The 15,535-nt window shown below is 35.1% G+C and overlaps 1 protein-coding gene across 1 annotated transcript in view; it reads right to left on the reverse strand.

Moving 5' to 3' along the window:
- PIBF1 (progesterone immunomodulatory binding factor 1) overlaps window positions 1-15,535 on the reverse strand; it is a 320,388-nt gene that overhangs the window by 161,922 nt on the left and 142,931 nt on the right. The window contains exon 11 of the mRNA XM_044670598.1: window positions 7,289-7,454. Coding sequence (XP_044526533.1) covers window positions 7,289-7,454 — 166 coding nt within the window. The remainder of the gene's footprint in view (window positions 1-7,288; window positions 7,455-15,535) is intronic.

Genomic DNA, 15,535 nt, shown 5'->3' on the forward strand with positions numbered 1-15,535 from the left:
TATTAATCTTGGTGACATAATTTCAAAAATTCATTTCTTAGTAGGTTATTCTACAAACTTGGATATAGCAGAGGACCTCTAGCTTGACAATTGAACAAAACATGGAAGATATTCCTATATACACATCTAGTTGCCTGAAAGTTGGTCATATTTTCTCTTGGTCTTTGTATTATCCCAGGCACTTGTAAAAGTAGGCTCTCAATACTGATGTAGAATGACTCTATGACTGAGTGTTCTTTTGGTAGTCTTGGAAGTAGTTTTGGAGCCAATTCTTGGTTTCTTACTTGACACAAGAGTGACTTTTTGGGATCCATCCCCTATACTGTGAGGCTTATTTGTTTGATTTATAAAAATTTACTTGAAGTGACTCAATGCCTAGATCCTTTGGGAGAAGTTTATTCCAAATATCAGTTTTTCCTAGGGCACAGAAATTTTTTGCTTTCAATGGATTTAAGTATTGACAGAGTCTAAATGGTAGAGAAAATTTAAACATATATTAGTAAGCATCACCAATTTGAGGTTAATCAGAAGTAAAAAAAAACCAAACCAACAAAGTTGTACATACAAGCCAATGAGAAAATAGGATTTAATTGATAAAAATTCAAAAACTTTTTGGTGATACATATTGCTTTTAAATAGAACCTTTCCCCATTGCTAAAAAAAATGCCTCAAAGGAACTAAAGTTTGGACATAAAAGTAAAATCTTAAAAAAAATAATCATTTTTCCTTTATAAACACCTCTGAATACTAAACAAAGGTTTGATCCAAATTTTTAATTTTATCTGCACTATTTCATGTTTTTAGAACATAACAAAAAACCAATGTCACAGAAAGACAGGGCACTCTTTTTATTTCAGTTAAGGCTTACACTTAAGTGTAGGTTTTTAGGCTGTATCTGGAATTCAATTGTTCAAATAATGTCCCTGATTTTAGACTCAATGTAATCACAGTGAATGACTCTTAAACCCATCTCTGACTCACTGTGCATATGCTGACTGCTCATATTACCACCTTCATCTATTCAGATATTTGGAGAAATCACTGAATGAGTAGGTAAAAGTAATAAGATATGTGTTCCAGATTTTAGGCAGTGAAGGGAGAAGGGAAATATAAAATGGTCAAAATTAGGAACTGCCCATTAGTCATAGACCCTAGAGATCCTTTAGGTTAACCTCTACGTAAGGTGAATGGATTTTAAGTAATGAGACTGCTTTTTCTGTGTGACTTGTGGAATCAGTATTGTTATTTCAATGACAATAAATCTATTCATACGACTAAGGCATATTATATATATATACATATATGTATATATATATATACACACAAATATGTATTTTTTTAAAAATCAGTAACCACTATGGTTTCCTAATGAAAAATCAATCCATACTCCTATCTTTATAAAGTGGAAAGCATATAATATTTTGCCAGGATTGTTGAACATTTTTAAAAAATGAGTCATCTCATGGATTTTAAGAAAACTGCCACTACAGACCATTAAAACCCAAACAAACAGGTATAAATCAGTTGTGACTCATCAAGATTTATGATCTTTAGGATGTACCATGTGACAGATGTAAGCATTATAAATTTGGAGCTAGAAAGAACTGTGGGAGGTAATATATTCTAAACCCCTCAATTTAACAAATGAAAGAATTAAGACCAAGAAAGGGAAATGGTGTTAGAGGGAAGAGTTAGGATTCAAACCAAGATCCTTTCCTTTCAAATCTACTGCTCTTTCTACCACCTCATGCCTGCCTGTGGGCTTCAAACTTCTTGATGGAGGGACATTGCTATATTTAGCTCTAAGAGGCAGGATCTTTCTGCTTATCAGACATTTTAAATAACTGAGCTGTTTAATATACATAGTCCTTATAGAGTTTTCTTTATTTTTCAATGAGCTAGTCAAATTAATGTTTAAATAAAACATAGGTGAAACTCAATTTAAGCAATCATGATACACAAAACTCCATATTTAGCAAAAAGATAAATGGGGAAGTATATTTGCTTTAGCCTTTATAGAATTTACAATATAGAATTATTACCTATAGAATTTACAATATAATTTCATGTTAAAAAACTCTTAATATATAAACATCCAGAAATTATTTTGTAAGTGTGATGGCTAGGATTAGATGCAAAGGAGCACTTTGAAAAAAGGCCAGGATTAGAAGCAAAGTTTGAAAAAGGAGAGTCAATGCTAAGTCAGGTGAGACAGCTGATTTACTGTGTTGCTATTATAAAGGTATGAGGGAAATGTTGAGTTTGGGAGATTTGAGGAAGAAGAAGAGGATCTATTGCTACTAGCTAACAGGTGAGATAACTCTGCAGAGAGATTTTGGGCAGATATTTGCTTGTGAATATTCGTCATAATCTAGATATGTTCCTGGGATTTGGGAAGAGCCCGGCTGTACTGTTTGGGATCTCTAGGAATCTTTTTAAAAAATTTAAAGTTTATTTTTCAATTAATAAGCATTTATTTTATCTCCTTGCTATCATACCCTTTTGAATAGAGGAAGGAAGAAAAGAACCTTTGTTATGAATAGTTAAATTTAAAAAAATTCACTTTTATACTGGTCATGTTAAAAAAGTATTTTCATTTTGCATTTAGTCCATCAATTCTCCCTGAGAAGAGTAACATTCTTCACCAACACGTTTCTAGAATCATAGTTGATCATTTGCATTGATCAGAGTTCTCAAGTCTTTCAAAAATTGTTAATTTTTATAATGTTATAAATTGTTCTCTTGGTTCTGCATGCTTCACTCATCAGTTCATATCACTCTTCTCAGGTTTTTCTGGGAAGTTTCATTTAGGTTTCATTACCTTCATCACTTCTTTCAGCACATTACATTCATATGCCATAATCTATTCATCCATATGCCAATTGATGGATGTCCTCTTAGTTCCTGGAAGCCTTTCTTGATTGCAGATGTGTTTTGGCTGGTATGATGCCGTTGTGTCTGAGTTTCCCTTTCTTTGGGAATGTTGTGTGATCTGGGTTATTCTTGATATTTATCATTTAATGAGGAATGAAGTCTATATGCTACTACTAAAGACACAGTAAACAAGGCTTTCCTGAGCACTCCAAACACAGTTTATACAAAATCAAAGCATGACATAATTGGAGAAGACATCAAAAATCAAACAGTCCCAACCCATTTCAAGGCAAGAACCTCTATTATGTCATGGATAGTGTTGCTGGTAAATTGGAGGCAGGTTGGTATTAAGAAGGCTGCTAAGCCTCACTTGGGCCTCACAGGCTCTGTTGACTGAGTCTGCCAAGTAGGCACTGGAATCACAGGTACTGGATGAATCTGGGCTAGTGAGTGAAGTGTTTGCCAGGTGGTTACCCAATGTGGCAATAATCCAGGGCTTATGAAGATAAGCTTAGCCAAGCCTCTACCTCTACAACAGCACCCAAATCAGGAACCTAATGGGGTTTAACAACTCCTCTAGCCCTGGCTTGGGGTTGGATTTGATGATAAAGGGTTAGTTTGGACTGGTATAGATATCCTCGTTGGATAAACACTATTCTGACTGTGGTTTATAAATCCCTTCCCTAAATCAGCTATAGATGATACACAAATTAGGAAAGGAACACCAGTCTTCTTTGATTGAACTGAAACAGGATTTATTTGCTATCTATAAGGGTTAGGAACAAGGAAAGAGGATAAAGGGTTTGGGAATGTTAAGCTAAATCTAAATAAATAAGGGGATCTAAATCAAATGGGTTAAGAGACTTGCTCAGGGTTATACTATAAGAAGGTATCTGAGGACAAATTTGAACTCAGGTCTTCCTGACTCCAAGTCTGGTGTGCTATCCACAGTATCACTAGCTACTCCAACAGAATCTATGTTAAAAAAAAAAAGAATTAAAGGTAGAAAGTGCTAAAGATAAAAGAGACTGACTACAGTTACCTTGAAAAGAGAGCTTTTAGCTGCAAGGATTAGGAAAGATTTCAGGAAAGAGGTGGCACTTGAGATGGATCTTAAAGGAAGGGAAGTATTTCAACAGATGGAAATGTGTTCCAGGTAGATGCATATAATTGTAAGATGGCACGGTTAGCTCAAGAACAGGTAGTGGTCCAATCTGACTAGAACACAGAGTACATGAAAGGGGAATAGTGTGAAAGAAGGCCAGAATACTACTGATTGTGTGCCATACTGAGGCATATGTATTTTATTCTATGGGTTACCACTAAATATTTTTGGGCACAGAGAGTGACAAGATTAAAGCCATTCATTTGAATGATTATTTTGGCAGGTTTATTTAGAATGAATTGTAGAAAACAGAGACTTAAAGGAAACTATTAATTGGCTAGGTAGGAGTAATGAGGCCTAAACGAGGGTAGTAACATTATGAGCAGACAGAAAGAAATTGAGGTTGAGATCTTTTCAAAGCACTGACAACACTGTTCAATGCTGGATGTGGAGTCTAAGGGAGAGAAAAGAGTACAATATAACTTTATCTTGTGTTACCCTGGGAGAATGGGTAGGTTTTTTTTGGAAGATAATAAGTTCAATTTTAGATGTGTAGGTGAGAGACAGAAATTCTGAGTAGCCTCAAATTACACAGTATAATTTATTCATATTCCTCTTGTACAGCTAGTTCTAATAAGCAGATATACTTCAGTAGATTACATAAATTAATAGATATATTTTGGTCATTAAAAATACACTTCAGAACATTTTCTACAAAGGACAAAAATGCATGCTTAATTTGTAGAGTACTCGATGATTTTCACAATATTTTCACATAAATTATTTAATTTAATCTTTGTAATAACCTTGTGAGGTAGGAGTGGGGGCAGGTATGACAGTCCCTCCCTAGCTACCTTGTATTCAACTATTGTTAATTGTGATCTACCACCAAGAATGTTGCAAATAAGAACAGTCAGGAATGTTAATATAGAAATGTTAAGTGGGGGGAACTCCGTGTAACTGTTTGGGCCTGCACAATGCTGCTGGAGAAAGATGTAAAAAAACCTCTATTTAATAAATATTGGAAAATGTTTGAGGAAAGGTAAGGAAAAGTAATGAAGGTTGAGGATTAGGATCCCTAAACCTAAAAGGGGGCTAAGATTTTGCCCATTTTCCTCTAGTTTGCAAGAATTTGCTTCTTGCTCAGGCTTTCCTGAGCCTAACTTACAACTCCTTATCACTGAACTAAATCCCCAGAATCTATGCTCAATAACCTAGTCTAATAATTATCCATATATATATAAAAAATAAAACCTATTATCTATCTATCTATATCTCTATCTATCTCTATATCTCTATCTATCTCTATATCTCTATCTATCTCTATCTATCTATCTATCTATCTATCTATCTATCTATCTATCTATCTATCTATCTATCTATCTATCTATCTGTATGTCACTGCCTCCTTTTATCCCTTCAGATCACTTCTCCAACTCCCAGTATTTTCTCGGCCTAGTCAGGCTTTTGGACTTTTGGTAGGCCTCAAAGGCCCTACCCACTCTGTAGTCACACAGAGGGGAAAAAACTGCCTCTCTCTTCCTCATATAAGTAAGTTTACTGTCTACTTACATCTCTTTCAGCTTTAAATCATTTTGGTTATTCATTTTCTGCCAACTTCCAGCCTTTCCGGGCTTAGCTAGGCTTTGTGGCCTAAGCAGGCTTCAAAATGACTTGGCCGTCTCAGCTGACACACGGAGGAAAAACTGCCTCTCTCTTTCTCTTTTCTGTTGATTTCCTCCACAAACTTATTCCAGAAATTTTATCTCCTCCTTCACCTGCCACTGGGTTTTTCAGTTTTCCAGGAAACAGAAACACTAGCATTTTTTCCTAAAGAAAAAAAAAAAACACCTCCTGGAGACCCCCTGCTGTGCAGGTCGGCATTTGGAAAACCAACTGACTCTCACTACCCAGAATTCTAACAGGCCCCCTTCCCGAGATTCTGTCTGGCCTTAAAGAAACCTCACCCACTATTCTTTACCCTGTCCTTAGCTGCAAAGATCCCAATTACCCCAAATGGTCCTCATGAGTCCTATGGCTTAATTAATCCTAATATTTTCTTGTACTTACACACATATACACATATGCACAAACATGTATACACATAATACTATACACACTTATGTATAATATATGTACTTATTTACATAAACATTTAAGGAAATATATAAGTATATGTATATACATATATATGTTTATTAAAATAGAATATAAGCTCCTTCATAGGAAGAGTTGTTTACTTTTTATCCAGAGTGCATGGCATATAGAAGGTCTTTAATAAATGTTTGTTGATGAATTGATTCAATTACAAATGAGAAAAACAAGGCTTAGAATTAAGTTTACCCATGTAATATAAACTTAAGATAGCATCAAATAAAAAAGCATGAAGTACCTGAAAAATTGACCAGTTAAGTAATATAAGCATTAATCTGTACTTATTGAAGGTAAGGTTAGTCTTAATTAGTTAAAAGTTTAAATTACTTTTAAAAAGAGTTTTATTTATTTGAGTAATACTCTTCTAAGCAAATAAGCATAAATACTGTCTTAACCAAATTTGTCTATGGAGTGTCTTGCTACTTATGGGACACATAAAACCAGGCAAGTCTCTTAATCTCTCAGCATCTCAAATTCCTCATTGGAAAAAGGGAAATAATAATCCCTGAAATCCTAACTTTCCAGTAGGTTCAAGAGGCTTAATGAGATAATGCCTGCAGGGCTCTATCAATAATAAGCCTTCTACAAATGTCAGTTATTAAGATTACTGTCCTATTTGTTGGACGTGCTATTCTAAACAGTTAAAAGTAAATTATGGGGGACAGCTGGGTAGCTCAGTGGATTGAGAGTCAGGGCTAGAGACGGGAGGTCCTAGGTTCAAATCCGACCTCAGACACTTCCCAGCTGTGTGACTCTGGGCAAGTCACTTGACCCCCATTGCCTGCCCTTACCACTCTTCTGCCTTGGAGCCAATACACAGTATTGTCTCCAAGACGGAAGGTAAGGGTTTAAAGAAAAAAAGTAAATTATGGTTAGCATTTTATATGTAAAGAAGTACTAATGAAAACTTTTAAAATAGTCCCCTTGAATAGAGAAACTCTACAGTCTTGTTTACATGACTAATTTTCTTAAGAAGCTAGATTTTTAAGTAAAGTTTGTAAACTTTAGTTCAATTCACCTTAACTGTCATAAATTCTATATTCATGTAGTTTAAATTAATGTGAATTCACAGTATTAATTTGATAAGAGATTAATTTTAAATGATACTCTTACATAAACTTTATCCAACAGAACATGTACATAAAATGTACATACCTCTAATTTTTTCTGATATTTGTCACATTCCAATTGACATTGTGTGAGGTTTCTTGCTGTTTCTTCTTGTACAAGTTGAGCACGCTCACTTTCAAAAGATTTTAATTTACTCTGATGAAGAAATTCAGCCACTTTGCTTTCTGAACTGAGTTGTAATTCTCTGTATCTGAAAGGGACAGAGTGGTTAGGGAGACCCAAAAGAAAGGGAGCCAAGTCAACTTAAATGAAAAATATATATATATATTGCCACTTTGAGAATGTGATTTTACTATTAAATAAAATATTCACTTACATGGAAATATATGTATAGATAAGAGTATGTGCTTTAGTTCCTCCAAAAATATTTACTAAACACTGCAAAGTGAACTATGGACAGTTGACTTTCTGTTTTGCACTTAGCTGTTTGTTTTTTTTTAATCCTTACCTTCCATCTTAGAATCTATATTATGTATTTGTTCCAATGCAGAGGAAAGCTAATGGCTAGGCAATGGGGATTAAATGACTTGCCCAGGATCACACAGCTAGGAAGCATCTAAGGCCAGATTTGAACCCAGTATCTTCTGTCTTGAGGCCTGGCTCTACACTGTTAGAAATTCTGTGAAAAGGTACCAAAGAATATTGGGGAAATTTGAGGAAAGTGAAAACACTTTTTAGCTGATTGGTGTGGGGCAGTGATGGCGAATCTTTTAGAGACAGAGTGCCAGTTCTCTCCCCTTCCAAGACTGAGTGCCATGCCCTGCCCTCCCTTCCCCAACTTGCCCCCCACCCCGATAGGGGAGGGAGCAAGTGTTCCCATTGGCTGTTAGGCAGAGGGGTGGAGGAAGTGAGGAATATCCTCAGGTGCATGGAGAGGGGGAAGGGAGTAGCTCCTCCCCAAGCCCCTCAGGTGGGCGACTGCAGGCATGCCCACAGAGAAGGCTCTGTGTGCCCTGTTTGGCACATGTGCCATAGGCTCACCATCATTCGTGTAGGGAGTGGAAAGGGAAGGAAGGCTTCACAAAGAAGGTTGAACTGATTTGGGCCTTGAAGTAAGGGAGGGATTTCAAAACAAGAATAGGTGATGAGAATCAGTTCTAGAAATGGGAGACAACATAAGCAAAGTCACAGAATTGGAAGTTGGAAGAATGAGAAAAGGGGCTGGTGAGTAGGTTCATGGTATATGGGGAAAATTGTTGAAGTTGAGTCAGGAGAAACTTGAGGCCAGATTCTGCTTCCTGACCCATACTAGCTTTGTAACCACAGGTAAGTCACTTAACTTCTGAGAAACTCAGTCTCCTCATCTATGACTTAGGAATAATAATGCCTGTGAAGATCAAATAAGATGAGGTACATAAATTGTTTTGGAAAGAATTTAGAAATAAGACAATTTAAATGTCAGTTACAAATATTATTACTGTTAAGTGATGGGGATCAGGGAAATAGAACATAGGACAGGATCCAGAATAAGGGGGGAAAGGGAGCAGAATAGCTTTCTGATCCAAACTGTTCTCAAAGGAAATCCCTCTTCTCATATGCATGAAGACCTCTGAAGAGGGAAAGAGCATCCTTAGCACAAGCTCCTTCACTTCTGGATGGCTGCTATTGTCAGAAAGTCTTCTGAAGTCGAATTTAAATTTGTCTTTTTGCAACTTCAACTCATTGCTTCTAATTCTGACCTTTGGAGTCAAATAGACAAATCTATTCTCACCCCACTCAGAGCTCTTCAGATATATGACCACAGCTATCAGGACTCCCCTCCCACTGAGTTTTCTTTTTGATAAACTAAAAATTTATAGTTCCTCTGACTAAGGCTGATATGTTAGGGACTCAAGACCTTTCATCATCCTGGTTGCCCATTTCAGGACACTCATTAGTTTATTGATATAACTCTTAAAAACTGTAGCATAAGGGCAGCAAGGTGGCTGAGTGAATAGTCAGACCTGGAGATAGGAGGTCCTGGGTTCAAATGTGACCTCAGATACCTTCTAGCTGTGTGACCCCAAGCAAGTCATTTAACTCCAAATGTTTAGCCTTTATTGCTCTTCTGCCTTGGAAGTGATATATAGTATTAAACCTAAGACAAAAAGCAAAGGTTAAAAAAAACCCCAAACTAAACACAATGCCCTAGATGAGCTTTGAAAAATACAGAAGGACAATAATCTCTTTTTACTTGGATTTGTTTAATGTAGCTCAAGATTATATTAGCTTTTTGACTGGCATGTTATACTGATGATTCATGTTGAACATAACATCCATTAAGATAATCCCTGATATTTTTCAGACAAAATAATATCTAATTATGACTTCCTGATCACATATTTCTGAAGTTGATTTTTTGCATCTCAGTGTAAGACCTGACATTTATCCTTACTGAATTTAAAATGACTAGGTTTAGTCCAATGCTCTAAGCATTTCAAGATCTTTTTGGGGCCTGACTCTGTTATCCAGTGTGTTAGTTATCTATCCCATTCAATGTGATGCCATCTACAAATTTGATGAACATGCTATCTATGCTTTTTTTTCAGATTGTTAGAGTCTTGAATGGCTGAACAAAGAACAATACTTACTCAATGGGAAGATATAGAAAGATTTTTAATAAAAGAGTTGTAGGATCAAGGTCAAACAATAAAAAATATTCTGGCAGCACTGGGGAAGGACAGACTGAAAAGGAGTGAGCCTAGTGCAATAAGTTCACTAGGGAGCTATTAAAATAGTTCAGGCAATATACACAATGACTATAACAATACAAATGGAAAGAATAACCACCATATAACAACTCAAAGTCAGAGTTGAAGAATTATAAAGAACAATGGGGGAGGTATGAGAAGATATCCTGCAGTCATGGGAAGTCCAAAGGTTTGGAACATTGTCAGACTTTTTGCCTTTTCCCCTTCCCCTTTTTCTTTCTTTAAAAAATATTCTTCCTCTTAGGAGATGGCTCTCAGGAAAGACCAAAAGGAAGGGATAATGGGAGAAATTTAGGTAATATGAAAACAAAAGTTATAAATTTATTTGAAAAATAGAAAGTTCAAAATATAAAACGAGAGCCTGATCTATAGCAGTTGTAGTAAAAATGAAAAGGAAGGAGTAGATATAGGATATGTTGTAGAGGTGGTATTGGCAGGACTTGGTAAATGGTTAATTGTGGTGAGGAGAAAAGAATGAAAGATAACTAAACTTCTGAACCTAGATGACAAAGAAGATGGTAATGTCATCAACAGAAACAGCAATATTAAGGCAAAGTATAGTGTTTTTTGGGGGAGGTAGATGGGTAGTTCAGTTTTAGACAGAGAAAACTTGAGGTGTTGAAGATATCATCTAGGGCAGTGATGGGCAAACTTTTTAAAGAGGGGGCCAAAGGAAAGGAAGTGCTTATTTGTCAGTCTGTTTTTAAGGCAACTCTTTCAAAGTTTCATTGTACTGTATCCTACTCATTGTATTCGTCAGATTAGGAATAATGTCTCAAGGCTGGATAGAACATTGCAGGAGGCCACATATGGCCCATGGGACATAGTTTGTCCATCACTGATCTAGACACAGAACATGTAAATAAACATGTAAATAAAAGTCTAGGACTAGAGTTCAAAAATGGAAGCTGGCTATGGAGATATAGATTTGGGAACTGTAACAATAATTCTTAGTTTTATGGTTCTTTAAGATTAAGGTAAATGAAAATAATGAGGCTGACAGAAAATAATAATAGTTCATTATTTATATGGAATTTTAAGATTTGCAAAGTGCTTTACATACTTATTTCATTTGATCATCCCACAACCCTTATGAGGTTAGTTGCTAATATCATCACAAGGAAAACTATTCTTCAAAAAGTTAAGTGCTTTACAAAGCTCATATGAGGCAGGATTCATTTGTAGATGTTCCTCATTGAAAGGACAGTAGTCTATCCGCTACATGCTGATATGTTTTTATATGTATAAAAACTGTATCTTATTCTAGTCTTCCTGACCCTCTTTTTCCATCCCAGTGAGTACCAATAAGTTTATAAATAGTCAATATAAATGGACAAAAACAGGAAATAAGGTTGCAAAGGGAAAGCTATCCAGGATTTGCTGTCAGGACCTTTTGGCTCTATGATATGTAAATCCCAGACAAATTCCATACCTCTATAGTAAAGTCCAGGGGATCACCAAATGGTGCTGATAATTTTGAGATAGTAATCTAACAACTTTGAAATAATTTGCACATGTAAGTGAATGAGTCCAAAGTAGCACAAATAGGAATTAATCTGTTTCCCTGAAAAACCTAATATAAACGAGATCTCAAATTCCTTCCTTCCTCATCCCAAGTACTCTTCCATCACCACTGGGTTCAACTGCCTAGTGTTTCTAACTCTAATACATGGTTTCATGAGTAACACTCTCTACTCCACGCCATCTGTCTTTGTACTTCTTTTTGCTGCTTGTCTCTGTACTTCTGCTTAATTAAAGTGATTGCTACTCCATTTCCTATTGCCAGTTCCAAAAGTACCCAAAGAACTGAGAGTATGCCTGTCCCTATTTCATAAATTAATAATCGATTCAAGTACATTGGTAGCCAGTAGAATGGAATACCTAGCTTTTCATGGATGGTTTGAATATAACAGGTAAGAATTTCTGATTTTAATTATGGAAAAATAGTTCCTGACTTATAAAAATATATCTACATGTACAATTAGTTCCCAATTAATGGAAACAATGAATTTCCCAAAAGCTGTAGTATTATTTGAATTTACATGGCATATTTCTATTGGCCTGGAACCAATTACCATATTTTACAAAATTATAACTTTGAATACTGCAAATTATAACACAACCAGTTGCTTTAAGGAAGCCATCATTTGTACTAATTGGAACTCAGCTGTTCTTTATTCTAAAAATTAAGCCATAAATGGGCTCCTTTGGAAAGGCTGATGACAATTTTAATTCATTTTGATAAATTCCAAAGGTAACTACACAAGGTATCAAAAGATTATGGATCTGGACTTGGAAGGGACCTAAGATACATCTGATCCAAACTCTTTATTTCATGTAATTTTTGAGGAAATGAGACCCAGAGTTTAAGAGACTTACCCAAGGTCATACAAAGTAGTAAAAGATCAAAAGTATAACTTGAACACAGATCCTATTCAAAGTAGAAAAAAGGGCAAGTAGAAAATATACATAAAATAGGATTTGACTTAAAACAAACTTGAAAAGGGTAAGGATAGTGCCAAGTTAAAAGGAAGAATTCACAAAGGTAAGGATAATTTAAAAAATATTTCTAAAGGAGAAATTTGGCTTTGAAGACATTTATGTGCATGATGGGCATCATCTACAAAAACAGAAAAACAGAAAAACAGGCTAATTAGACTCTCTAGTAGGGAAGAATGGTTTACTTAATAAAAAAAAAGACAAAAAACATAAAACCTAAAGACTCAAGAAATAGATTCCCCTTTTAGGGACACACTGAAGCAAGTACCAACGAAACACAAAATTACTGAGGCCTAAATGCTTGTCATAATGACATTTACTTATTACCAGTAACCAGAAGCTAAAAAATCTATGGCAGAATGGGATAATTTTTCTCTGAGATTGTCTAGTAATTTGCTGACTTTAGATTCAATATGAGTTAACAGTGTGACACACCAGCCAAAGAAGAGAACACTATTTTAGCCAACATTAATAGAAGCACAACATCCAGAATGTTGAAGTTGATAGTCCTGCTAAAAATTCTGTCCTGGTCAAATCACCTTCTGGAGCACAGCATCCAGTTCTCAGTAACACATCATAGGAAGGGAATTAAAAAAATGAATAGTATCCAAAGGATGATAAGGAGACTGGGAAACTATAACATATATAGAGGGATCATCTAGAAGGTTTGGGATATTTATCCTGGAAAAGAAGAGAACTCTGTGCATAGAAGATAGTTGTCCTTAAATACCTGTGAGTCCATCATATGGAAAAAAACTTAGATTTATTCTGCCCGGTTCTAGAAGGCAGCCTTATAAACAATAGGTAAGAGTGGCAAAATGCACATTTTGGCATATTAGGGATTAGAGCTGAAAGGCTTGGAGTTTTGGTGCATATTAGCTGTGTGACCTTGGGCAAGTTAAAGGAAAGTTCAAGGAAATCTCTAAGATTATAAATTGTAAAAAGGTGTTAAGGTGTTGACCAGTTTATAGAAAGAGTTTGCTCCTTATACTCATGAAATCACAAGTCTGGTTAAAAAAAATCAGAGCTATGAAAAGAAACCAGTGGGTTCCCTATAATGGAGATCATCCAGCAATGTATTTCAGGGACATGTTGGTTATAGAAGGAATCTTTGTTTGGATAGAGGCTGAACTAGATAACTGTTGAAATCTCTTCCAATTCTGAGTCTATGATTCTATAATGGTATTTCATACAGAAAAGAATGAATAAGTATGTCATCCTCCATTCCATGAATCACCTCAGAGACTGACTTTGATGAGATCCCTAAGAACATAGAAGCCTTAGGTATTTGTCAGCAAGGGAGGTCTTAGGCTACTGCAGAGTTCTCTATCTATATTAAGACTGTTTAGAATTTATTATTCAAGCATTCATACTGGGATAATATCCCAGGTATACAAGGAAATTTTCTTTTTTTAAGTATATATATATTTAGAATATTTTTCCATGGTTACATGATTCATGATTTTTCTACCCCTTTTCCTTCCCCCCTCTTGGTGCTGACAAGCAATTCCACTGAGTTATACATGTATAACACAGTGAAATTTTCTAAAAAAGAATAAATCAAAAAGACAAATGGATAAGAATCACACAGATCCATGCAATAATCATTTAATGAAGAACATTCTCTATATATTCTGCTTCGTTGTTCAAAATTACTACAAAGGAAAGTTTCATTCAGCATGTTTAGTAAAACACTCAGAAAGAAAATCTTTTTTTTAAAATTAATTCTCAGAAACAATATTTTTGATCTGAGGGTCAGAGCACACAGTTTTTTTTAGTTGTTTGGTCTTGCAATATCTACTGATAGTATAAATGACTCAAAATACTGGCACTCCCTATCATATTCCTATTCCAAAAGATTATCATGCTCATAAATTAACTACTCTAAACATAAATTTGACATGCTTTCCAGCTGGCTAGTTTCATAAAGTACAATTTCAAGTTTGCACATATTTTGCCCTTCATACTTAAAGATGTCTACTTATGTATCTCAATGATGACCAAACCACCTTTTATTGAGGCTAGTTTTTTTAGATTTTTCTATTCTTATACTACTCACAGAAACATAATAAAGTAACCAGTTCAGCTGCTTGAAAAAGCTCCATCAGTCATGCTTATTTCAGAATAGAATAAATTATGACTGTTACGGAATTGATTTCCTAAGTATCTAAGTGTTCTAACAGGAGTCAAAATAGCAGAGCACTTTCTAAAGCTGTAAATAGACCTGGAAAAGAAAATAAGATGATGAACAGTTCAGCTACCACTAAGTGTGAATGACGACAAAGTATCTCTTCAATAATTATTTCCATAGATTTCCTGCTTACATTTTTGATGATTAAAAATAAAAGAATAAGAAAAATCATAATGGGTGTCTTTCTGTGTCATTTTTCTAGTAGTACAAGCAGCTTCACAAAGCACGTTAAATGTTTCAAACCTTTAATAGTTCAACAAGGCATTGCTCATTGAAACTAATCAAATGTAAATTATTTTTAAAATTATTATTTTCCACAAGATTACATGTGATACAATTTTTAATAATCATTTTATTACATTTCGCAATCCATGTTCTCTTCCTCCTATTCCTTCCCTCTCCCCAAGGATACAGGTGATATGATATAGGTTGTACATATATTATGTAATACATACTTCCCTCTTTGTCATGTTGTGAAACAAGACATATATTGCTTAACATTAGACAAAAATTCGTGGAGGAAATAAAAAGAATGACATGTTTCAATGTGCATTTGGATTCTGTCTGTTCCTTCTTTGGTCACGAGTTCCTTGAAGTAGTAGTAGATCTCTACCTTGTTGATAATAGTTAAGTCATTCACGGTTGATCATCATACATTCTTATTATTACTGTGTATGATGTTCGCCTGGTTCTGCTCACTTCACTATGCATCACTTCATATATCTTTGTAGGTTGTTTCATGATCATCTTGTTTGTCATTTCTTATGGCACAACAGTATTCCATTACAAACATATCACAACTTGTTCAGCCACTCCCTAAATGATGGACATTGCTTCAGTTTCCAGTTCTTTGCCTCTACAAAAAGGGCTGCTATAAATATTTTTGTATAC

This window comes from Gracilinanus agilis, chromosome 3, assembly GCF_016433145.1.
Source record: "Gracilinanus agilis isolate LMUSP501 chromosome 3, AgileGrace, whole genome shotgun sequence".
Classification (NCBI taxonomy): domain Eukaryota; kingdom Metazoa; phylum Chordata; class Mammalia; order Didelphimorphia; family Didelphidae; genus Gracilinanus; species Gracilinanus agilis.